Genomic DNA, 22,210 nt, shown 5'->3' on the forward strand with positions numbered 1-22,210 from the left:
CTACAGTTGTTGAATATTGGATAATGCTGGCTGCTTATGGGGAGAATTTGGTTGTTTCTAAACCTTACTTATTAAGTCCATCTTTGTACCTCAAAGCTCTTAAATTAGGCAGCTACCAAATCGTCAAGAAACAACTTCTGTTGATCCATGGGGATTCGGTTACAAATGGGTTCGGCTGCAATCTCCAGTTGAACAATACGTTGATAGATTTGTACTCGAAACAGGGAGATGTGAAACACGCACGTAAACTGTTTGATAGAATTCCTAAGAGAGATGTGGTTTCTTGGACAGTTATGATCTCGGGGTTTTCTCGATGTGGATATCACAGGGACGCGTTGCTGTTGTTCAAACAGATGCACCGGGAAGATGTTAGGGCTAATCAGCACACTTACGGGAGTGTTTTGAAATCGTGCAAGGATTTGGGATGTCTTAAAGAAGGGATGCAGATACAAGGTTGTGTGGAGAAAGGGAAATTTGCAGGAAATTTAGTTCTGAAGAGTGTCTTACTTTCTCTTTATGCCAGGTGTGGAAAGATGGAGGAAGTTCGTCTCCTGTTTGATTTAATGAACCAGAGGGATTTGGTTTCTTGGAATGCAGTGATTGATGGATATACCGCCAATGCTTGTGCATATACTGCGTTTAGTCTGTTTCAGTTAATGCTCTCGGAAGGTGAGCTAGTTTTTTCTATTATCCCCACATACTTCAAAGACTTTATGACTCAGTTTGTTTAAATAGCCTTCTTGTGTTGTTCTGTGTTAGGGAAGAGGCCAGACTGCTTCACCTTTGGAAGCCTCTTGAGAGCTTCGATAGTAGTTAAGTGTCTTGAAATAGTCGGTGAATTACATGGATTAGCAATCAAGCTGGGTTTTGGAAGGTCAAGTGCACTGATTAGGTCTCTGATTGATGCATATGTGAAGTGTGGTAGCATTGCCAATGCTTGGAAGCTATATGAGGGTACCGCAAAAAGAGACTTGTTCTCTTGCACTGCTCTAATAACAGGTTTCACACAGCAGACCAGTTGCAAAAGTGATTATGCCTTTGATATCTTCAAAGAGATGATGCTGATGAAAACAAAGATGGACGAAGTTGTAGTATCCTCGATGCTTAAAATATGCACCAACATCGCATCTGTAACCATTGGAAGACAGATCCATGGTTTCGCCTTAAAATCCTCCCAAGTTAGATTTGATGTTGCTTTGGGTAACTCGCTAATAGATATGTATGCAAAGTCTGGAGAACTTGAGGATGCTATCCTTGCTTTTGATGAGATAAAAGAGAAAGATGTGAGATCATGGACCTCTTTGATTGCAGGATATGGAAGACATGGAACTATTCAGAAAGCAATTGATCTCTATAACAGAATGGAGCATGAAGGGATCAAACCGAATGACGTAACATTTCTTTCTCTACTCTCTACTTGTAGCCATACAGGACACACTGAACTAGGCTGGAAGATTTTCAACACAATGATCAACCAGCATGGTATTGAAGCTCGAGAAGAGCATTTATCTTGCATCATAGATATGCTTGCACGTGGTGGCTACTTGGATGAAGCTTATGAACTGATAAGAAGTAAAGAGGGTATAACAAGTCTGAGCTCATCAGCATGGGGAACTTTTCTTCATGCGTGCAGGCGCCATGGGAACGTGCAGCTTGGTAAAGTAGCAGCCACGCAGCTTCTGAATATGGAACCGAAGAAACCAGTAAATTATATTAATTTGGCCAATGTATACGCAGCTAATGGAGCATGGGACAGTGCTTTGAAGACTAGAAAGCTTATGCAGGAAAGTGGTTCCTGCAATAAAGCTCCAGGATACAGCTTTGTGTATTGAGCATATGAGAATAAGTGAAAATTTCATAGAGGTTAACAATGTGGTTCAAATGTTGACGTTTACAAGGCTATAGCGAGCATCTCGAGGTTTCAGGGCGTAGAAATAAACTATTCCAAATAAACCAGATCAGAGTTACAACAAAAGAATGGATATCTCAATTCTCAGCATTCCTAATTCATCAATTCCTACAAGAATCAGACCGCTACTTGGTAATCACGTCCCAGCGCCATATAGTCCCGTCCTCACAGCAAGCAAGAATTGTGCTACAATCCCATGGAAGAAACAGAGTATGTCGGAATCCAATGTTTGGTTTTACTTACAGTAAATTATTGTGTCATAAAAAAAAATATGAATTTTACAGTGCATTGGTGAAAGAGAAGATGGATAATACCTTCCATCAACAGACATGGCAGTTTGCCTGATTACAGACTTTGATTGATTGTGTGATAACCTATATGGCAACAGAGAATTATGTCATGACCACAGACAAAGACACCAAAGTTGAAGCTTGATCATTTGAATAAATCTGAATCCAAAACTAACATACTTTGTAATCAAAACAGGAGGACAACTTTTTAAATCCCAGACATAAATCTTTCCTTCCTGATTACCTGATAACAAACCAGCGAGAAAATTTGTCAAAAAATGAATAAGAAATGTTAAAGTATATATATATAATGCAAAGTTGTATCTAGTGAGCTCTCTGATCACCTATTGCGACAGAATTGAAATGGAGGTCACAAGAAAACTTGATAAACCAAATATCACACATTGGAATCGGGTATCTTAGTATAACATCTGAAGTACCCTGCAGACCACAGAAACTTCAATCCGTAAAATATAAGATGAAATGAATGCATCTGTTACGTTTGGCGCACAAGTGAGATCCTAACCTCTCCAGGAGAATTCTCTTTCAGTTGTGGTTCCCACAACAGGATCTCGTTGTCCACACTCTAATAAAAAATCAGATAGAACACACAAGAGTAAGTGTCTTAATATTCCACCAAATGAAATGAATATTAACCATCATTGACTTATTAACCTTTGAAAGAATAAAATCACCAAACCAACGGTTACAATCTACATAATTTGTGTGAATTGAAGCTGTAAATACCTACACACAGAAGTAATGTTATCAATAAAGGCCATCGATACTTGTATGTCACCTGTTGTTATACAAGACAAGGGAAAACAAAATACTCACAGGGAATTGGACAAATTTCGTGGGAAATTTTGACGGATCATCAGTCCATGTGAATGACTTCTCGACATATGTCCAAAACTCTAAAGACAGCCAAAGAATAAGATGATCATACAAACAAACAAGCAAGCCATTTTTCTCAAAAGGGTTCCTAACAAATGTGCTTGATCGTACCTTTCATTGACCATATTTTAATAGTGGTATCCATGCCACAACTAGCAAAACGGTAAATATCTGAAGGATGAAAATCCTACAATTTTCAAGATAAGATGGTTATTCCTAACATGTGACTCTTAATATGATTAAACGAAACTAACTGAGTTAGATTGTTGTTATCCTTTATCCATTCTATTTACGGGAATATAAAAACCATATTGGCTCACCACACTTAAAACTTCGTAGCGATGACCTCCAGCTCCAGCAAATATCAAAATACATATCCCAGTTTCAATGTTCCACAAACGAACAGATTCGTCCTGATCCAATTAAAACACAAGAGCTCTAAAACATCAATCAACAAATAGATGTCAGGATATTTTAGAAAGAAAAGAAAGCCAAGAGGTATACCTTGCTAGCAGTAATCACAAGTTGAGGCTTCAAAGTTTGTGTTCTGATTTCGTTCACTGAATCTCCATGGCCCACAAGGCTCTGCACATATGCGAGCATAGATTATATAATCATTTCCCAGGATACACAGAACATCCATTTTTTCATTCATGTCATTCCAAAGCTTATATAATTGCAATAATACCTTATGAACCATCTCCTTGTTGACGTCAATGACTCGGATTATGCCTTTTACTCCTCCAGCAGCAACAAATGGGTTCCCATTAACGCCACACGCCCAACTTACAGTGTAAAACGACTCTTCCTTCTAAACTCCAGAACACATAGACATACACTCAAATGGCCTCAATGAAACATTACTTTATTTAAATTCATGGATAAGATATTAAATCTATAAAATTTATACTTCCTTACATCCTCATCAGTATATGATTGCAACGCAGATATGGCTCCATCTTCAAGGCAATTGTACAGAGTAATCTACATAATAGGAGATACACCAATGGCAGTACTGAGATTTTATTACTCAGCTAAGTAGATATTAAATGAGAGAACCATTTGTTAAAGCTTTTATGGGGGACTCAAGAATATTGCTAACTACTAACTAGTATCACACTCCATATAATCACTCAATTGAAATTTATACAGAAACTAGGAAGGGTGAAATGTTTTACAACTCTTTCAAAACCTACATTCACATTAAGCTATCAAACAACCTTACTGCAGAAACAGAAAACTGTTCGGACCACTGCACTGAAAAGAGAATGGAACCTAACCAAGCAGATAAGATTACAAATTAACTCCACGAATTTCCGAATGTTTCCAGAAATGGAACCCGAGAACTTTCGAATGGTATCATAGTCGCCAATCCCATATATAGGTATCGACCAAAAACCATTGAGCGCATAGAGGATGAAACCTGATTGAGTGTCGAAGGTTATGAATTAACTCCACACATTTCCAAGTGGTTTTTAAACGAAAGCTGAGAAATTTGACACGACATCATAGCCCACTAAGCCAACCTATCCGATCTTTCAACCGCAGATAAGTGAGCTCAAACGGGAATCCGATCTTTTGACCAAAGAATAGTGAGCCGAAAGAGCCAGTATCAGCTAAACTAGGAACCCTCATTGAAAACAAGATAGAGCAATCAAGTGGATAAGGCAACCAAGTAACTCCCACCAATGTTAGATTAGAAGAAGAAGAAAACATATAACGTTCACAAAATCTCCATTATAAGAAGGCTTATTGAAAACAAGGTCAAGAAATCAAGCATAAAAGGTAATCAAATCACTCCAACAAATTTTCAAAACATAGCTCTTTCACAACATCTCCAATACCATAAAGCTTGAAACTAAACACTTCACAATTCATTGATGGCCGTTTTAAAAAGCATTAAGCAAAGTTTCAATTTTTGAATCTCAATCAAAGGCAAGAAATCAGAATCCAAAATCAAACACAAAAGGCAATGTCCTAGAGTCGCAAACAAAACCTAAACAGACCCCCAAAAAAAAAAAGAACCTTTGATTCCGAATTAGAAAAGGTTGGAATATTTACCCGATTACCACCAGCGGTAACGAAGACAGTGAAGAAACGAGAATCGAGGAAGTTAAAAACAACAGCATACAAAGGTTTCTTCCCTTCTTGAATCCTATTCGTCACTTTGTACGAGTTCTTGTTCGATGGAGTCAAAGACCCAACAAGTGACTCGTTCCCTAAAACTATCTTCGACATTCGAAAGTCGAAATCTCTCTATTTCTCTTTCTCTCTCTCTCTCTCTCTCTCTCTCTCCTCTCGCACTAACCTACACAGCTCAGCTCAGCTCATGTAACAACGGGTCTTTTTGTAATTTTCGATTCTACACAACTTTTTTTGCGGGTTATTACTGTAACCGTAACCGTAGATTTGTGACCAGACGACAAAGTTTTATTTTGGACCTGACACAAGTTTTACATGTTATAAGAAGAAAAAGTAGAATTCTTTTTTTTTTTGTCTTGTAAGGATTATCAACATTAACGTTTAAGAAAAATATATAAATATAAATTCTTTGATTGGTATCATCGAAATTTACCTTTTTTGGTTACAAAAATATAAAATAAATTAATCTTAGATAATTCTAAAGCTATAATGATAAGTAAAATCTCTATAAATTTATAATGTTAGGATCATGATTTCTTTTCAATTTATAGAAAAAGTTTCCTAATTTATAAAAAACCTAATCCAAAATATTTTTTTCTGTTAAATTTATCAATTTAAAATTTTCTATTTTTTATGAACTTATGATAATAATGGATTCACATATTTACATATAGGATTTCAAGAAAAATACTCCAACTATCCCATTTTATAGGTTTTTAAGGTAACAACACAAAATTTAAGAAACCATAACTAGTTATTACACATATGTATTTTAACTAGAATGGTTTGATTTGATGCAAAATATTCTCCAAACTATATTTGAACTTTTGGTAGTGTGGTATAATCATGATAATGTATTTGAACATCCCCCAAACAAAGTGAATCAAAGTTCAAAAAGTTTGCTCGTATTGACAAGATTGCCGGTAAAATTCATGTCTATAAGAAAGAAAGATATTCATAATTTGAATGGTTGATTGATAGTTTTGGTAAAATTTATATATGTTGAAAATAAAGCAAATAAAACTATAGATCGTTTCGTTTTTAAAGTCACTATAGATCGTTTCGTTATTCAAGTCACTATAGATCGTTTCGTTATTCAAGTCAAAGCAACTTACAGTTGTCTAAATTTCATAATTAATAATATCGTAAAGTAACTTTTGGATGATTTTTTGTGTGGTTAACTAAATTGCGACGCGTGGACAACAGATCCGTCAAAATCTTTTTTAGAGGAGAGTAACGATCTACCTGACCTCTCATAAAAATAGTATGTGGTGAGGCCAACACCAAACCAACATAAAAAAAATAAGGTTTGAAGGTTTGAGGCACTAGCTAGCTCATCTCCTCCAATAACCCTGATAGACAAATAAGGCACTCTCAAGTCCTTTGCTCCCTAATTCTCAACTAACTTACACTAATTCTTATAGCTTACAAAATTTCTTCATATTGAGCTGAACAAACATATAATACACTTGCATAGAATAGAATGCTTGCCTCAAACACTTTAGGCGTCTTCTTCAATTGATGTGGTATAACATTAGTTATCTAGTCGCATCAAAGATAACTACTAGATCGAACTTCGATGAGAAATTGGGTTACGTTCATCATAAAATGATTTGAAGGAGGCATAATAAATTCAACAACATATTTAAGTTCATCATATATAAATCAATCCACTTCTTATGATCAACTTCTCTACAAAGTTTTATTTTAAAATAAAGAAAATAAAAAAAAACATATAAAAGGACAAAGAGTCTCTAGTTGTAAGTTCTGATCTTCCCACTCAGTCTTCTCATGTTATTTCCATGGTTCGGTTCTGGTCCTAAACAAAATTTTACCGTTTTTTCAAATATTTAATGTCTTTTATTTCAAAATTAAGCTCGATTTGTCATGTAGCAATCATGATTTGAAGATAATCACATTTCTCATGCCTTGTTTCTCTCTATATACGTGCGTACATATACCTTTGTAAACGCACACATATTTATCTTTTTGTATATATATAGAGGCACCAAAGCAACAACAACACACGATCTCTACAAGATTAGTGGATCAATTGGTTTTAGATCTGAAAAACAAAAATAAAAATTTAACGTTGTTGATCGATTTTGCTTCATCCGATCCTCTTCTGCGGTAAGTGTTGTTTTATTTCTTCTATTTTGAGGTCACAGCATGCAGCAAGTGTTTAAACCCTATTCATATCTTATGTTTGCTGTTTTTTTTTCATATTTAAAAATGATGTTCTTCATAATTTTTAGATAGTGAAGATGGACAACGATTTGGACTTAACACTGAAGTTAGGTTTGCCGAATTCGACTGTTGAGACAAATCTCAGCTTAAACACTTCAACCACCACTTCCACCATCACCACTGATCAGGTCTTATTTCATTAGTTTACTCCTTATTATTTTAATTTTTTTTGCCACTATAATTAATTGATGTATGCATGAATAAATATGAAAAAAAAAACTTCAATCGTAGAGATATATATATATATATATATACATATATCTTCTTTCATTTATGTGCTTTTGAAGAAGATGGACTAGTCTCATGCTTAAACTTTTTAAAAATTCATTGAACTATTATAATTAATTGAAGAAAAAAAAAACGCTGACAGTACTGTGAACTGTCTTAAACTCTTAATTGTAAAAACACTAATTGGAGGGAAAAAACATAAAAACCTTATCATCTCCTTTTTAAAGTTAACTACATAAATAAGCATTAATTACTAATACATTAAAATATATAATTAATTACGTGACCAACAAAATATAGGATACCAACGACGACCGTCGTGAGGACAACAACAACAACGACGGTGGCCGTGGAGACAAAAACAACAACGGCGGTGGCGAGGTTTTCAACCTATGTAGGGCTATCTGGGGAGATAATAAAGTGAGCAACGACGAAGGTGCAAGAAGAAGCAACGTGGACATGAATATTAGAGTCTACAATTACATCTTTCAACAGTTCGCCGGCGCCCCCAACACTCTAAACTTCGACACCTACCCAATGCCTCCGCCTCCGGGATCGGCACCGGCTCCAGTGACTCGTCCGGAGAGAGAAGCGTATGTTCTGATCGATGTTCCTGCTAGTAGAGCTCAACGTAACAACGCTATGTTGATGGCAAACGCTTGGAGCGAAAGCCCGAGCTCGTACGGCAAGAGGCTTCGCGTCGGTTGCGATGGTGGCTACTGCGGCGGAAGGGCTGAAGGGCCGAGGAAATGTACGAACAAGAACTGTAACGCACTTACCACACCTATGTGGCGAAGGGGTCCTCTTGGTCCTAAGGTAATTTTAATTAGTCTCCAAATTATTAATCATTTCTTTTAATTACAATGATCATTTCTAATTGGTAATGTGTGTGTTTTCAGAGTTTGTGCAATGCTTGTGGGATCAAGTTCAGGAAGGAGCAAGAGAGGAAAGCCAAAAGAAACTGAGTGATTTGTAGTTGGATAATTAATATAAGAAAATAAGAGAAATTGATTGTGTTAATTAAGCATTTGTGTTATCAATGTCTTTTTTGGTTCAAAGTGTTATCAATGTCTATGATTGAGCATTATGGGAGGAAAGCTAAAATTTTGAGATTTTACCATTTAAGCAATTGTAATGTCAAAACTCAAAAGGTCGCTCATGTATTATCAGTGTCTATGATTAAGCTTTTTTGTTGTTGTTTCATATATGAAAACCATATTGCAGTGAACTACCAAACTTCTTTTTAACAAGCCAATTATTGGATTGATAGAACACTTACAAACGTTATATGTACATCTTGATATGTGTGATTTGATAAATAATTCTAACAAATGATAAAATGATCGCAGTAATTTGCTGTAACAACAAAATAACACGATGTTATTTGAAAAATAAATAAAAATATTACATATCAAAAGTAATTTTATTAGTCTAAATTCAATAGAACAATATTTTTTAAAACAATTATTTTTTTTGGTTGATAAAATAAAATGGTTATTATGTATAGAAGAACTAAATAGATTAGAAAATCTATTGATGTTACAACTTACAACTGTAAAGCAAAGACAAGTACAAATTTTTGTAGTTGTACTTTTGTTTTTTTGTTAACTAAAAAAGGGAATTTGTTTTTCTCGAAATAAAAACCAAAGTACAATATATATGGTTTTCCTCGCTTGTGTTCGTCTTTGTTGCATGTCTGACAACTCGAACAAAGACAGTATCTATAGAGAAAAAAACTGTTACAACATAAACAAGTAGTTTTATCGCCACTTTTAGTAATTACAAGGAGACTCACTACTCTTGAAAGAGAAATTATGTAAATATGTAATGTTTAGAGGATATTGGTGCAAAATTTTGGTAGGTAGCCAATGTAAATGATTTTAAAAATCGTTAGGCTTTTAGAGTGTATATGACTTGCACCATGGCACAAATCGTTATGGTCTTCGGAAGCATCGAGATTATATTTCCCAAACGCTTACTAATCATATGGGGTTTAAGTTTAACCACTCCAAAGCCAAAGTAGAGCAATAATAATAATAATTAAGCGACGAGTTGCATTAGCCATTAGGAAAATAGTCCAAAGTACGCTAACATTAGCACATCTTAACCTTCTGTGCTGCCTAAGACAAGATAAAAAGCCAAGGCCTCTCCCTAAACTTCAAAAACCTACCATCAACCAAAATAAACAATCCTAACCAGAAACAATCCATTAAAATACATCTATCAACCTCATCAGGACATGCTTCCTAATCCTACCGAACCGAAATACATGTTATATTAAAAACATTGCTATGTACCCCCCAAATGGATAAGTTAAAAAAAGGACTAGTCAGTTCATCTTCACAAGTGAGTAGTCTTCCTAACCTTGAATTCCCGGCCTGTTTCACCATTTTTACTATCTTCATTAACGCCTTCCATGTCAGAAGAATCTTCCAGAGCTGTTTCCTCTTGAACCACCGAACCTTGCTTCCTCGAATCTTGTGAAAGTTTTGATGCCAAATCACAAGCAGATGAAACGACTTGGGTTTCCCTGTGTGGCATCAGCTCATCTCCCACTGCCACCATTGTACTCATTTGCTACGCAACAACAATCACCAAATCCCAGAACTCATTATAGCTTAGCTAATACACCACTTGGCGAATTATTGAAAATAAAACTAATATGCACCTTCCAATCTTTGTAATCAAATCTAAGTACATAATGGCTATAAACGACCTCCCCTGACATCACCACGTTCCCATCAGGAGCATTCCTCGGCACTGATGAGGACAAATGAGGAAAGTGAGATAAGTGTATAGAAACCAGATATTTTTTGAGGACACATGAGGAAATAAAATACCAAAACAAGACACAAGGGAAGGAAAAGGTAAATCTTACCAACGAAATGAGAACCATCTTTATCAACATTTATCTCAACTCTTCCATCTTTCACCAAGAATGATAGTGCGAACACATTCTCTACTGTCTGAGCAAATGATTTCCTATTAAGCACCAAATTTTCAAACTTGACACGTTTGTTTTTCCCCAAGATGCTAAACATCATTGCCATGTTATTGTCTGTATCAGTTTTCTTTTCAGCTTCATCAACCTACAGGATAAGGAAAGTAGCCAAATCGGCACTGATTCATACATGAATCATCAAATCCACTACAAACTAAAGTAATATGGAAACGGAGATTTTAAATACATCAAGGCATGCAATAAAACATTAAACTATGTACGCTACCACTGATTTCAAGTCGTTAAGAGATAGAGTGCTACACACAGCTTAGTAAGCAGAGTAACTCTAGCGATGCATTAGTTTGGGAACCAAATATACAAAACAATTAGACCCAGTCAAAGTTGCTCACCTCCTCTGGCTTAACACCTGCACCAGGCTTTGTACGTTTTCTGTCTCCCACTGCTCTTTTCCTTTGTTTCAATTTAGTATCCATAGGACCTAACCTAAGAGAGATACACAACAAAAACAATAATTTAAAATTAGGTATCCAAGTTCCAATCCCTAACATTGAGAGCTTACAATGAGAGAGAGAGAACTCACATTGTTGAACAACCATATGATACAATAACCGAAGAGCAAACCGCAAAACCAAGGTCCTTCCACTTCATGGACACTTGCGTGCTATCATCAGCATCGATTCTCAAAGAAGTCTTCCCAAACCCATTGATCAAGGCATTAACAAACTCAGCTGGAGAAACACCACCATGAGCAGACAGAGATTTCACTGATGCAACCACCCTATCCACTAAATCCGAAAGAACCTCCGCGTCAGCAACTTGCTCTCTAGGCTTCTGAACTGCAAAAAGAAAATAATGTAACAGCACCAAAAAAAAAAGAGTTATAATGCTACAAGATAAAAACATCTCCTACTTTAAGACAAGGCATATATAGACAAATTTGTTTACCTTTCTTGTGCAAACTCTCAACCTCAGTAATGATACGGTTGAACTTGTCAGAACCAATTTTTGTCAAATCATCGTTAGCATCTAAGACACCAAACCAAACACAGTAATGTCAGGACCAAAAAAACAACAAAAGTAGAAGTAAATAGAGATTTGAAGTGAAGAGAGTGCCTTTAATCTTGTGGTTAAGAGTGAGGTACTGAGATCTTAAAGCTCTCCGATCAGCAATTCCTTGATCATCCTCCTTCTGAATCGGTGGCTCCTGAGACCCAGCAATCACGACTTTACTCTGCTTCTCCTTCTTCACGATCTTAGGTCTCTCCGGCGACGAGTCATCTGCTTCTCTTCCTCTGCTGCGATCTCTGGTTGATTCCGCTTCCCGCTTCACCGAGTTTCTCATGATGATGATCGTCACAGAAGAAAAAAGAACCTTGAGAGTACGGGAACGTGGAAGAATTATAAAAAAGGAAAAAACCCTAACGCCACGGCGGCCGAGAAGATGAAGAGACGTCGATTAGTTTTTCCCGCCGAGAAATAAAAGATAAAAGGAAATTGCTATTTTTATAGATTACTCGTGCCCTCGAAGCCTTTTGACCTCAATACAAATGTATATAACATAAATAATACTATTTTGTTGACTTTCTAAATACAAATTATTGAATGACCTCGGAGATAAAAAAAAAAATGTTACAAATAATAATATACTCTAATGGAATAAAACCCTAATCCAAGGCGATGATGTCTACCACCGTCCCTGATTCCTTAGAATTTATCACACACTTATCTCTTTGCGTCTCCAAGAACTTTCTACGTTCTTTTTTTTGCTTCACCAGACGCGATCTCTCCTATGTTTAAAATACCGTGATGATGCTGCAGCTTCCTTCACACGCCATCATTGCTTCACGCTCTCACTGAGAATCGTTTTGTCTCATCAGACCCGCTTTGACTGGACTTGCTGATGGGAAGTAAGTTTTGAAGGGTATGAACTGAAGAAGACGAAGTGGTGTTTACACATCAACTGGTCCATTTTTTTTTTGGTAATTCGCATCAACTAGTCGGCTAGTCCATTAATTCTAATATTATTTCGCCTACTTGCCAATCTCGTATGACTATAATCTAGTATAAAATAAATTGTTTAGGTCTTACGGATTACTAATATATATAGTGAGTCGTATCATGATGATGGTTTTAGTTTTATATGATATGGTTTGTCTACATATTGAGGGGGGCAGATGTGAATTATTTCATTGACGTTGATAAAAGTAGATGAGACCATATTATCTTGTTCTGAGCTAATGCTTTGTTTTGAATTTTTTCATCTTTTGTTTCTGCTACAATATTTAAACATGTTTTGTTGTGTAGTTTCTTCAAGTATCGACCAGCGTTTGAACTGTCGTCATAGTGCGCTAGCTGTGCGTAAACTGTAACCATTTTATAAGCTATAAAACAAAATAAGAGATAAAAAGACAAAAGAAAAAAGGTATTTAAGAATACCTCACATGTAAGGACATATATTTTTTTTTTCTTTCTTTTTCTTTTGGTTGGTAAGTGTGCTCGATCGCTCGAGCTCGTAGGGCACAAGCACTGACCCATGCTTTATTTACTACCCACGAGCCACTAGCAACAAGCACGTTATCCATCAAATACAATTGTTATTATACGGTTATAACCCTTCTTTGTGAAAAATATGAGAATCCACCGCAACATAAATACTAACTATTACGAGCAAAGCCAAACGTAGAGATAATTAGCGTGAAACTGAAACTCATCAAAACTTTTAAATTGCATAGTCAAAACGAACAACATAATGATGAAGAAGAGAAATTGCAAATATATATTATATTATATATGATATGAAAACTTACATTTAGTGTTCGTTCATCCCCAAGTTGGGTGTGTAACTAAAAGAAACAGATAGTGAGAGAGATTCACCAGCCGAGACAAGACACACAGTAACAGAGAGTTTTAGAGACTCTTACAAACACATAACAAGCGATAGTGACAGAGAGATACCCAGAAAAATATTACATGGTTGAGTGAATGTAAGAACATAAAAGATAAAAATAAGAGAAGATGAAATCTACTACCAAGTCTTAGAACCATATAGATACGTCTTGCTGCTTCTGCTGCATACCATCCATCGTTCCTACTACTCCTGGCATTGACATATCATCTCTGTAATCGAATGACGCCATATCGAACGGTGTAGAATCAAACACAAGCTGGAACCTGTTACTGCTACTGTTGTTGTTGTTGTTGTTATGTGCAGCTTCAAAGTTGTTGTGATGTGCAGTGTCGAACTTAAACCCGTTGTTGTTGTTCCCTTGGAAGAACGTTTGATTGCTGCTGTTATTGTTGTTTGCTCTGTTTGGGATGTTCAGGTCTTCAAAGAAACTTCCTTCCACCATGTTTCCTGGGAACTGAAGCTGTTCTTGATGATTCTGGATTGTTGGCTGAAGCAGTGACACGCTTTGACTTTCCATGACCACAGAAGTTTGGTTGCTCTGAACGTTTCTGTCGTACATAGACATGAGCTCAGATATCATCTTCTGTCCATCTTCAGGAACTCCCATACCTGTTAAGTCGATTGGTTGGGCCACCGAGTTCACTGGCCTTGGCTGAGAAAATCCAACTACAGGCTTGACTTCATTGACATGGAACCTGGATGCTGCTGCTCCATAGGGTAAGCAACTGTCTCGATGTGGACAACCCATCTGATGGTTGTCTCTTGAGTTCCTATCCAGAAATCCCCGGCTGATTTCGCTATGCACACATCCAAGGTTTTCACAGGTGAAGACCGTTCTGTCCATTACAGTGTTCAGATCCCTGTTCGGCTTCCTCTTTCTAATGAATTCCGAGTTTCCTGTAGGGACTTCTTCTTTGACAGGAAAGTCATGGATTTTAGCAGCCATCCCAAAGTTAGAAGAAGTCATCACTTTTTCTGGCTTGAGCTCTTCCACTCCATAGTGAGGCTCCTTCTCAAAACCTTCAACATCGTATTGACTGCAATCATTCATCAGAAGCGAGCAACTTCCGCCAGACAAAGTAATAGGTGGACAAGACTCAGGATAAAGCTCACGAGCCAAAGACTCCTCTTGGTTAATAATGGCAAGCCAAGTAGCACTCTCTTTAGCAGTCATCTTATCCTGCAAGCACTTGGATTGCCTCACGAGCTTACGGATCTTAGCAATATCAGGAAACATATGCTTGATAACTGCAGTCAAAACGCCGACTTTCCACGCCTTCTTCAAATCATGAGGCTTCTTGTAAGGTGCAGGACCTTGATCTTTAGGCAAACCGAGTTGAGGCCACCAATCCTCTTTCCCGTTAGGCCACCACGGAGGAGGAACTCCTTTCTCCAAAGGGAACCGTCTCTGAGGAGGATCACAGTGTTGCATCAACGCCGACAAAAGCGATCCAAGAGTCGTGTCTTGAAGTTCCTGCAGGGTGTGCGGAGTCGGTCCAATGGGATTGTTACCTTCGTGAATCCCCGGGATATTGTTTTCGGCTTGGTATTTCGTAATAGCGGCAGGACCATTACGATCAAACCTGACCTTATCTTTCCACCACTCCCGGAGATTATCAGATGCACCAGTGACAGGTTTCCCATTTTCAGGAATGATCCCGTAAACAAAGCCTTGAGCTTTACAAACTTCCATCATCTTCAGCATATACTTCAAGATCCCATCTTGAGCTCTAGACATCTTCTTCCTCCTAGCTTGCTCTTGAGACTGCCTCTGTTTGGCAGCATCAACTCCTTCTTTGCTCTTATCCTGTTCCTTGAGACGTTTAAGCCTCATTTTGTCCCTCCACATCCTCCTCTCAAGTTCATCAACATCAATCTCATCATCAGTATAGTCGTCTTCAACAATAGAATCAGGCTCAGCTTGTGGAGCAGGACAGAAATCAACTTCACCAAGGGATCCAGAAGAGAAGAAATCCATGTTTCCACACATCCCAATCTCGTTAAACATCATCGTAACTCTTCACAAGAAAGACCAAAGCCAAGTTGAACCTGATAACACTCAAAACACAACAAACAAAACCAAATCAGTTTAAAAGTATATTTCTTCAGAATCAAACAACTTAGTACTAAAATCAAACCCTAAACCCAGGATTTTTTAAAAAGGGGCTTTTCGAATTCAATCACCGTTTAAATTTAAAAACACATCATCAGATCTTATATTTTCAAAGCATCAATCGTTAAAAATAAAAATAAAAACATGTCCAGAGATTAGATAATCCAAAAGAGGGATGAGATCTTCAACATAGGAAACAAAAAAAAAAATCAACGGAAGATAAGATAGGGAAAAATCGAAGAAACCCCAAATATAGAAATGATCATATTCAGAAGAAGAGCATAATAAGAAAGATAAAAAATTTAAATTTGAATAATTTCAAATAGATCAACCATATATAACAACAACAAAACCCAAAAATTTCATCTTTGATGAAAAAATGATAAAAGCAATCATATATATATATAAACAAAATCATCAAAATTAGATCAAGTAAACAATAGTAATCTCAAGTAAAACCATCGATCTACTAAAACCCCCCAAGGAAAAAATATATATAACATCCTCTAAGTAATCAGAAATATAAAGAACAACCCTAAAATAAATGAAAAGAAACAAGTACCTGGAGAGAAATGAAGAGCAGAAGCAGAAGAAGAATAATTTAAAATGAAAAAAAAGAAGAAGAAAAAGGGCTGAGCCTTTTTTTTAATTTGTGTATGGTGATGAGAAGAAGAAAAAGAAGATAATAAACCCTAATTTCATCACCCAAAAAAGAGATGAAGAGAGACGAAGATGAGGAAGAGGAAGAAGAAGAAGAAGGAGAAGAAAAGTCGACGAAAGATCACGTGGGTAGAAAGCGACTTTTGTTTATTTGCGTTTCTTGCGTTCCCCTCTTTTTTTTTTTTTGGTGGAGTCTCTCTGTAGATCAGGAAGATGATACTACTACACTATTTATATATATTTTTTTTAATTTTCACACAAAATTTAATAGAGGTCATTTATTATTATTATATATATTCAGAAATTAAAATAAATAAATAACAAAGCGCCTTTTGGCACTACTCTCGCTACTCTTCGTTTTTTTATTTTATTTTACGCGGTATGTATTTAATTGTTTCTTACACGTATATTATTTATTGCCCGCGATTATTACTACCATATTTACGTTATTTTTTCTTTGGCGGCTTTTTTTTTCTTCTTCTTTCACTTTGGAATTAAAATACAATAGATTCATTATCCATATCTTTATTAAAAATCGGGGTAGGAAAAAGAAAATAAATTTATTTTTACATCATGTTATTACAAGTAGAAAACGTTTCGTCATCATCGACAACTATTATCGATTACGACAAATCTGTATTCTCAAGAGGTGGTAAAATATTTTTTTAATAAAGTTTTCGTGCTCTCTTCTTCAATTTTTTATATTTATCACGTTCTCCGACACAATTGTTGAAACTAACCAAACCAAAGAGTGATAAATTTTATGTCTTTTTTTGTTTTTTGTTTGGGGGCACTTTTTCAAGTGTTCTTAAAATATCCCAGAAAGAAAGTGAACAAAATTGACTAGTAAACTTGTTGAAGTGTGTGTATGTAATAATATAATAGAGATACAAATGTTTTTTTTTCTTTACAAGATGAGTCTGAAGACGAAAGTTGGACTATGGAGATCAATGAAATTGGTCTTGTTGGAATCCAAGTGTTGGAGGTATATGTTTTCTCTCGGTTCTTCACTTACTCCACTTTGTGTTGCATACTCTAATGCCATCTCGTAGTCTACCTGAAACCACCACAACAATGATTCAGCAAGATAATAAATAAAGGGTGATGATGCTAAACGAACAACTTTAGATGTGTGTGTGTGTGATTCGTGCAAAAACAAAACCTGTTCTACATGCTGAGCAAGCTTTTCTGTCAATGTTTCTTTTGTGATTATCTCTTTAGAAACTTTGTCAAGCATAGCTGTGTCTTCCTCTCCGTAACGTTTTCTCTTTGTTTTATGCTCTTCTGTCATTTGTTTTAAAACCTCGTACACCGCACCCGTTGCATCGGGTATATATCTGCAACGTTTCCGGTTTATCTTTACCGTTTTCGGGTTTGGAGGAAAAATGGGAGGACACTAAATTTCTTGTGTTTATTTTTTTACCTGCTCAAACTGCGTTTCCGCTCTTGTTGTTCACGGGCTTGCAGTCTCTTGACTATTTTGGATTTCAGTTGGATGCAGCATTGTTGTATTGCAGACTTGATAGAAAAAATAAAGGCCGAAAGTTAGATTTAATAATATGGCGGATAACGTCCAAAAGTCTTTCTTAATGTGTTACCTTGACTGCAGTTGCTATCTCACTGATGTCATCTCCTATGTACTCTTTCCCTGTCCCTTTGAAAGGAATTTTTGTACTCACTATGCTCACAAAAACTCCTATTTTATCTTGCGTCTGGTTGATCTTATAACTATTCCAACTGCAAAGTTTTTCCAATACCTATTAATATAAAAAGGTTGGAGAAAGATTCCAACTACAATGATATACCGAGTTATATAGCACGCTAAAAAGAAGGCTCACTTGATTCTTTTTGAGGCCGTCCTGGTGACAACATCACCTCCTTGTTCGAAAAGGAGTGGAATACGGTTTGCAAAACGAAATATGTTGATCCCCTGCAATTTTCAGTAGCAATTTCCCGAGAGAATTCATAAGAAAGTTGAAGCGTGAGATCAACACAGACTATAACAGTTCATGTCAAGAAGATCTATGCTTTTTAGCTATTCTTACTCATAGCTTCATACGATGATAAAGTGTAACAGATACGATTCATGCTCAAATTTCAGCTCACTTATGTGGCAACATGTTAGAACAAACTTAAATATAGGGGAACTCTCTTTGAGTGTGTTTAAAAGGTTTGCTGAATAAATAGAAGGAGGATAGGATTTGCCTGTTTCACATCTCGCCCACCAACACTAACACCAGCTTCAACAATGAAAGGATGACCTTCGAAGACCTGAGCACTGAACAGGATTTCCAGGAAGAAGTTAACGATTAGAAAAACCAAGCTCAGATTAACGACAAAGAATGTATAAAGCTTGACAGATGAGATTATACTCCATATATAAATCAGATGCATTGGCAGAAAAAAAAAAGGATAGCAGTGACAACCTGCCTGAATACGTTGCTACCATATCTGGATGCAGCTCCTTGATAATCCCTAGGCGAAGATTGTATTCTCCTGCCGGACTAAGACACTAGAGGATAAAGCCGCAGTACAATTAGAGCTACAATTTCAAGATGGTCTAACAAAAACAAATTCCGAATGAACAGTTCAAAAGAAAGCAGCTGCTTACGCCACCACTAGGGTCGTCGAATTTGGCTTGGCGGAATAACTGATGTATGCGTACCATTTGCTGCGATGTTACAGATTTGACAGCCATGCTAGGGCTGAAATCAGGTCCCATTTCCCCTGAAAGAAAGAAAATAAGAAGAATCATGACTAAATTTAAAGGGGTAGCCCAAGTTTAGTAAATATAATGGGAATGGATGATTTTCTTAAACTATTAACCAGTAAACTAGAGCAGATAATTGCCTTTCAGAATCAGCAAACATTATAGTACAATCCGTCAAATTTACCAGGACATATAATACTGAAACTCTTCATTGGAGATCAGATCATTTCCAGCGGCCAAGTAAAAGTACTGGCAAATGTGTTGCGACAAAAATATTAAAAAACTTCAGACTAATATAACAAATGAGAATGATGTCATACTTACCAATTAATCTTGTTGCAAGGGTTTTGTTAATATTTACAAATTCATTTTGAAGAAACTGCAGAAGGGTCTTTTTGGAGGTGTCTGTAACAAGGCGCTTGATAAGCAGCAAGTCAACTGAAGATGGATGGTGCTTGGTCTCAACAGGAATAGGAGGCATCACATCAGTTCTTCGAGTAAACTTAATAGTGACATTTTTCCTACATGAAAATAAAATTGAATAACTCGATAATGCTGGCACATAAACAGAAATAGCTATCAGACAGAGCAGTAAAAATCAGAGCAATAGAGATCATACTCTGGTGTCTCTGATATAAATCTAAACAGAAACTGCGCGTAAGGAGTAATAACAGCCATTTGACGCATATAGTGCAAGATCTTTGACTGGAAAAACAAATTAGATCAAATGTGTTAGACAACTGTGCGTGCATAAATATCTAAAGAACACTTAGTAATATGATACAGAAAAAGAACGATCTAAAACACATACTCTGTACGTTGTCCAGTTTCCTTCGATTACCACCTGTATTTCAGCCCCATGCCATTTCTCTTTGTTGCCCTTCTTTTCGTGGAGATGAATATGAGGAATGTTCCTGAAAAATTCAACCATATGAAGACCATTCTTCGACGCTCAGCTAATGAGAAGTTTTGCAAAAGGTTTAAAACAGATTAATGCATCCATGGCTTTCATCATGACAAGATGCAGAAACATAAGAACTTAAATTGATATCCGCTTTCGAGAAGCTGTTCAGGGTACCTGTGAATATCGATATCCAGTCTACAGAAAGTAACATAGTTTTGACTTTTCATAGATGAAGAAATCTCTATGGGGAGACCTGTACTCATTTTGGACCAAATTAAGGCCTGCACCAGGAAAATTTAGAGAAACTTGAAGAGTTAAACAGGCTCTCTGGGAATATAGATAATAGTTCAGATCCTCTTAAAGACCCATGTACAGAAAACCTATATAAGATAAATATTCCTTTTTTAAGCCTAGGAACAAGCCATCTTCCTATTTTGGTCATAGACTGCTGAAGGCTACAAAGTTGAAACTGATAAACCTTTTCAGCATTTTATGCAGTTTTACAGGCAATCTCAGGTATCAAACATGCTATATAAAAGCCAAAATACGAAAAATAAAAGAATGAGAGCTTGAAATTTAGACTTGATAAGAAGAGAGTACCATCTTTGCGCCCAGACCAAACTTCCCACGTGTTTGCTTCAGTCCATACTTTGTCCCGGATAAAACTGAAAGAAGAACAATTTGTAAACTTAGAGTTCAGATAAAAGCCAGATTATAAGGTTTATAAACCAGGCTAAATCAATAGAGGATGTGAGGGTGGCCATAAGCTATTTTACCTCTCCCAAACATATTTGGAATGTCATCATGTGGCATCCCCTTACCATTATCCTACATTATGATCAACTCAAGTCATGACTCAAAAATTGCTTAAGAACTAAATTAAAGAACTACAGGTACTTATACATATACTTCAAATTGCACCAAAAAAACCTGTTGAGTCAAACAAATATCATTCAAACTCTCACCTTACATGTCACCTTGTAATACGATGCTTCCCCTCGGGCCTTTAAAACCTTTGAGACTCCAGGCTCTTTGTTTTTCTTTCCCGATGCCAAGTTTTTGGCTTGTATCTCACTGGCACGAGCTTCCTTTGCTAACCTTTTCTACATAACAGGAAACAACTACAAGGATTAGAACTGTTAACAAATCCATGAATAGAGAGGCACTGTTACAGAACAGTGAAAATTCTGGAACACTAAAACAAAGCTGCTTAAAAGCTCAATAATTAGAAGGAATAAGAAAAGATTCATGCACCTCACGGGCCTTCTCTGTCTCATAGTCATCATACAGCTGTGTGTCAACACGTTCCCGATCAATAAGACCAATCATGGAATTAAACTTAGATTTTACAATCTCCTCGCTTCAAACAAAAGAAAAACAAGACAGTCAGTGAATCTTAACACTGGAAGAAGGCTGGTTAAGATAAAATCCAAAGTTTACTAAACTAACATATCGGATTAGCACAAAGTATATGTGTTTAGGCCAAAGTAAGGAAACGTACATTGTTACTTCAACCTCAGGGAGCTCTGAAATGGACTCTGCAGAATCAAGAGCATTTTCAACAAGCTCTCTAACTGTAGTGTAAAGCGACTTCCCCGGCTGCAAAAAAATCCACAATTTCAAGACCCAATTATCAGATTCTTCAGACTTTGCTGAATTGAATTAAAGACAAAGTAACTAGAGATTAGATCATTCATAACTTTTTCGAAACACAAACATAAAGGATCAACGGTTATTACATTAAAAACCAACAAATTGGGTACTCACATTGTCAAATCCAGCAATGTTTTTGTTCTCCGCGAAAAACTCAGCTGGTGATTCTGCAAATTCACGAATTAAACCAAAAGAACATTTTATTCAGCTCACTATCACAGGCCACACACTAAATTAAACTCGAAATGTGCAGCAGATACATAGTTCATTATTACTTTGCTTGAGTTTGCTCTCGTTGCTGTTCTTAGTGTTCTTCGAGCTTCCCTTCTTCGTTTCAGCTAAATCATCGCCCGCCATGACAAAATATTGAAACAACAACGATACTGAAAAATTCGAGAAAGATCAACTAAATCTATTAAGTACAAGTCAACTCAACACTAATTCCAAAAATAAAAATTCAAAGCAGGATCTAGGGCTTTATGAAGATGGGGAAGTTAAGACTTAAGAGTACTCGATAACAGAGAGAGAGAGAGAGAGAGAGGGAGATTGGTTGCTGGGGGGCATATCGGTCTTTTTCACCAAGCGTT

The 22,210-nt window shown here is 36.5% G+C and overlaps 6 protein-coding genes across 7 annotated transcripts; 2 read left to right on the forward strand and 4 right to left on the reverse strand.

Moving 5' to 3' along the window:
- Positions 1-23: 23 nt before the first annotated feature.
- LOC17890562 (pentatricopeptide repeat-containing protein At3g20730) lies at positions 24-1,855 on the forward strand. 2 transcript variants are annotated; one of them, XM_023786944.1, is made up of 2 exons: positions 24-669; positions 736-1,855. In XM_023786944.1, exons 1-2 carry the CDS (start codon positions 24-26, stop codon positions 1,830-1,832), a joined length of 1,743 nt encoding a protein of 580 aa, XP_023642712.1. In that variant the 3' UTR covers positions 1,833-1,855. The 2 variants fall into 2 exon arrangements, with proteins under 2 accessions (XP_023642712.1, XP_006296801.1); XM_006296739.2 differs by having other exon boundaries at positions 760-1,855.
- On the reverse strand, positions 1,838-5,430 carry LOC17893905 (polycomb group protein FERTILIZATION-INDEPENDENT ENDOSPERM). The gene is made up of 13 exons (XM_006297883.2): positions 5,158-5,430; positions 4,015-4,080; positions 3,785-3,907; positions 3,601-3,681; positions 3,417-3,509; positions 3,208-3,283; positions 3,037-3,116; positions 2,875-2,946; positions 2,726-2,785; positions 2,544-2,640; positions 2,380-2,443; positions 2,224-2,283; positions 1,838-2,095 (listed from the first exon to the last, which is right to left on the reverse strand). Exons 1-13 carry the CDS (start codon positions 5,332-5,334, stop codon positions 2,035-2,037), a joined length of 1,110 nt encoding a protein of 369 aa, XP_006297945.1. The 5' UTR covers positions 5,335-5,430; the 3' UTR covers positions 1,838-2,034.
- A 1,820-nt stretch (positions 5,431-7,250) lies between these two features.
- LOC17892793 (GATA transcription factor 29) lies at positions 7,251-8,916 on the forward strand. The gene is made up of 4 exons (XM_006300147.2): positions 7,251-7,368; positions 7,494-7,613; positions 8,014-8,529; positions 8,613-8,916. The coding sequence occupies exons 2-4, from the start codon at positions 7,503-7,505 to the stop codon at positions 8,676-8,678; spliced, it is 693 nt and encodes a 230-aa protein (XP_006300209.1). The 5' UTR covers positions 7,251-7,368; positions 7,494-7,502; the 3' UTR covers positions 8,679-8,916.
- Positions 8,917-9,735: 819 nt separating this feature from the next.
- On the reverse strand, positions 9,736-12,269 carry LOC17892860 (non-structural maintenance of chromosomes element 4 homolog B). Its single transcript, XM_006299500.2, has 7 exons — positions 11,789-12,269; positions 11,621-11,701; positions 11,256-11,511; positions 11,065-11,158; positions 10,592-10,802; positions 10,382-10,473; positions 9,736-10,290 (listed from the first exon to the last, which is right to left on the reverse strand). Exons 1-7 carry the CDS (start codon positions 12,015-12,017, stop codon positions 10,054-10,056), a joined length of 1,200 nt encoding a protein of 399 aa, XP_006299562.1. The 5' UTR covers positions 12,018-12,269; the 3' UTR covers positions 9,736-10,053.
- A 1,170-nt stretch (positions 12,270-13,439) lies between these two features.
- On the reverse strand, positions 13,440-16,350 carry LOC17890882 (protein ETHYLENE INSENSITIVE 3). Its single transcript, XM_006297143.2, has 2 exons — positions 16,259-16,350; positions 13,440-15,632 (listed from the first exon to the last, which is right to left on the reverse strand). Exon 2 carries the CDS (start codon positions 15,592-15,594, stop codon positions 13,711-13,713), a length of 1,884 nt encoding a protein of 627 aa, XP_006297205.1. The 5' UTR covers positions 15,595-15,632; positions 16,259-16,350; the 3' UTR covers positions 13,440-13,710.
- An 830-nt stretch (positions 16,351-17,180) lies between these two features.
- On the reverse strand, positions 17,181-22,115 carry LOC17893253 (DNA topoisomerase 6 subunit B). Its single transcript, XM_006297071.2, has 19 exons — positions 21,899-22,115; positions 21,738-21,790; positions 21,472-21,569; positions 21,225-21,330; positions 20,936-21,073; positions 20,747-20,798; positions 20,571-20,635; positions 20,145-20,251; positions 19,878-19,980; positions 19,686-19,771; positions 19,391-19,587; positions 18,968-19,083; positions 18,783-18,868; positions 18,562-18,634; positions 18,195-18,286; positions 17,955-18,093; positions 17,780-17,874; positions 17,519-17,693; positions 17,181-17,413 (listed from the first exon to the last, which is right to left on the reverse strand). Exons 1-19 carry the CDS (start codon positions 21,978-21,980, stop codon positions 17,264-17,266), a joined length of 2,013 nt encoding a protein of 670 aa, XP_006297133.1. The 5' UTR covers positions 21,981-22,115; the 3' UTR covers positions 17,181-17,263.
- Between the last annotated feature and the right edge of the window lie 95 nt (positions 22,116-22,210).

This window comes from Capsella rubella, unplaced genomic scaffold, assembly GCF_000375325.1.
Source record: "Capsella rubella cultivar Monte Gargano unplaced genomic scaffold, Caprub1_0 scaffold_3, whole genome shotgun sequence".
Classification (NCBI taxonomy): domain Eukaryota; kingdom Viridiplantae; phylum Streptophyta; class Magnoliopsida; order Brassicales; family Brassicaceae; genus Capsella; species Capsella rubella.

Coding starts and splice junctions, on each gene's coding strand:
- LOC17890562 (XM_023786944.1), top strand. CDS start 24: ATGCTGGCTGCTTATGGGGAGAATTTGGTTGTTTCTAAACCTTACTTA. Junction 670..735: donor TCAGTTAATGCTCTCGGAAG/GTGAGCTAGTTT, acceptor TTGTTTAAATAG/CCTTCTTGTGTTGTTCTGTG.
- LOC17893905 (XM_006297883.2), bottom strand. CDS start 5,334: ATGTCGAAGATAGTTTTAGGGAACGAGTCACTTGTTGGGTCTTTGACT. Junction 3,908..4,014: donor AATCATATACTGATGAGGAT/GTAAGGAAGTAT, acceptor TCTGGAGTTTAG/AAGGAAGAGTCGTTTTACAC. Junction 3,284..3,416: donor GCTACGAAGTTTTAAGTGTG/GTGAGCCAATAT, acceptor TGAAAATTGTAG/GATTTTCATCCTTCAGATAT.
- LOC17892793 (XM_006300147.2), top strand. CDS start 7,503: ATGGACAACGATTTGGACTTAACACTGAAGTTAGGTTTGCCGAATTCG. Junction 7,614..8,013: donor CCACCATCACCACTGATCAG/GTCTTATTTCAT, acceptor AACAAAATATAG/GATACCAACGACGACCGTCG. Junction 8,530..8,612: donor GGGGTCCTCTTGGTCCTAAG/GTAATTTTAATT, acceptor GTGTGTTTTCAG/AGTTTGTGCAATGCTTGTGG.
- LOC17892860 (XM_006299500.2), bottom strand. CDS start 12,017: ATGAGAAACTCGGTGAAGCGGGAAGCGGAATCAACCAGAGATCGCAGC. Junction 11,159..11,255: donor TCATATGGTTGTTCAACAAT/GTGAGTTCTCTC, acceptor TATCTCTCTTAG/GTTAGGTCCTATGGATACTA. Junction 10,803..11,064: donor CAGGTGTTAAGCCAGAGGAG/GTGAGCAACTTT, acceptor CTTATCCTGTAG/GTTGATGAAGCTGAAAAGAA.
- LOC17890882 (XM_006297143.2), bottom strand. CDS start 15,594: ATGATGTTTAACGAGATTGGGATGTGTGGAAACATGGATTTCTTCTCT.
- LOC17893253 (XM_006297071.2), bottom strand. CDS start 21,980: ATGGCGGGCGATGATTTAGCTGAAACGAAGAAGGGAAGCTCGAAGAAC. Junction 20,252..20,570: donor TTGGTCTGGGCGCAAAGATG/GTACTCTCTTCT, acceptor TTCCTGGTGCAG/GCCTTAATTTGGTCCAAAAT. Junction 17,875..17,954: donor AGATAGCAACTGCAGTCAAG/GTAACACATTAA, acceptor TTTTCTATCAAG/TCTGCAATACAACAATGCTG.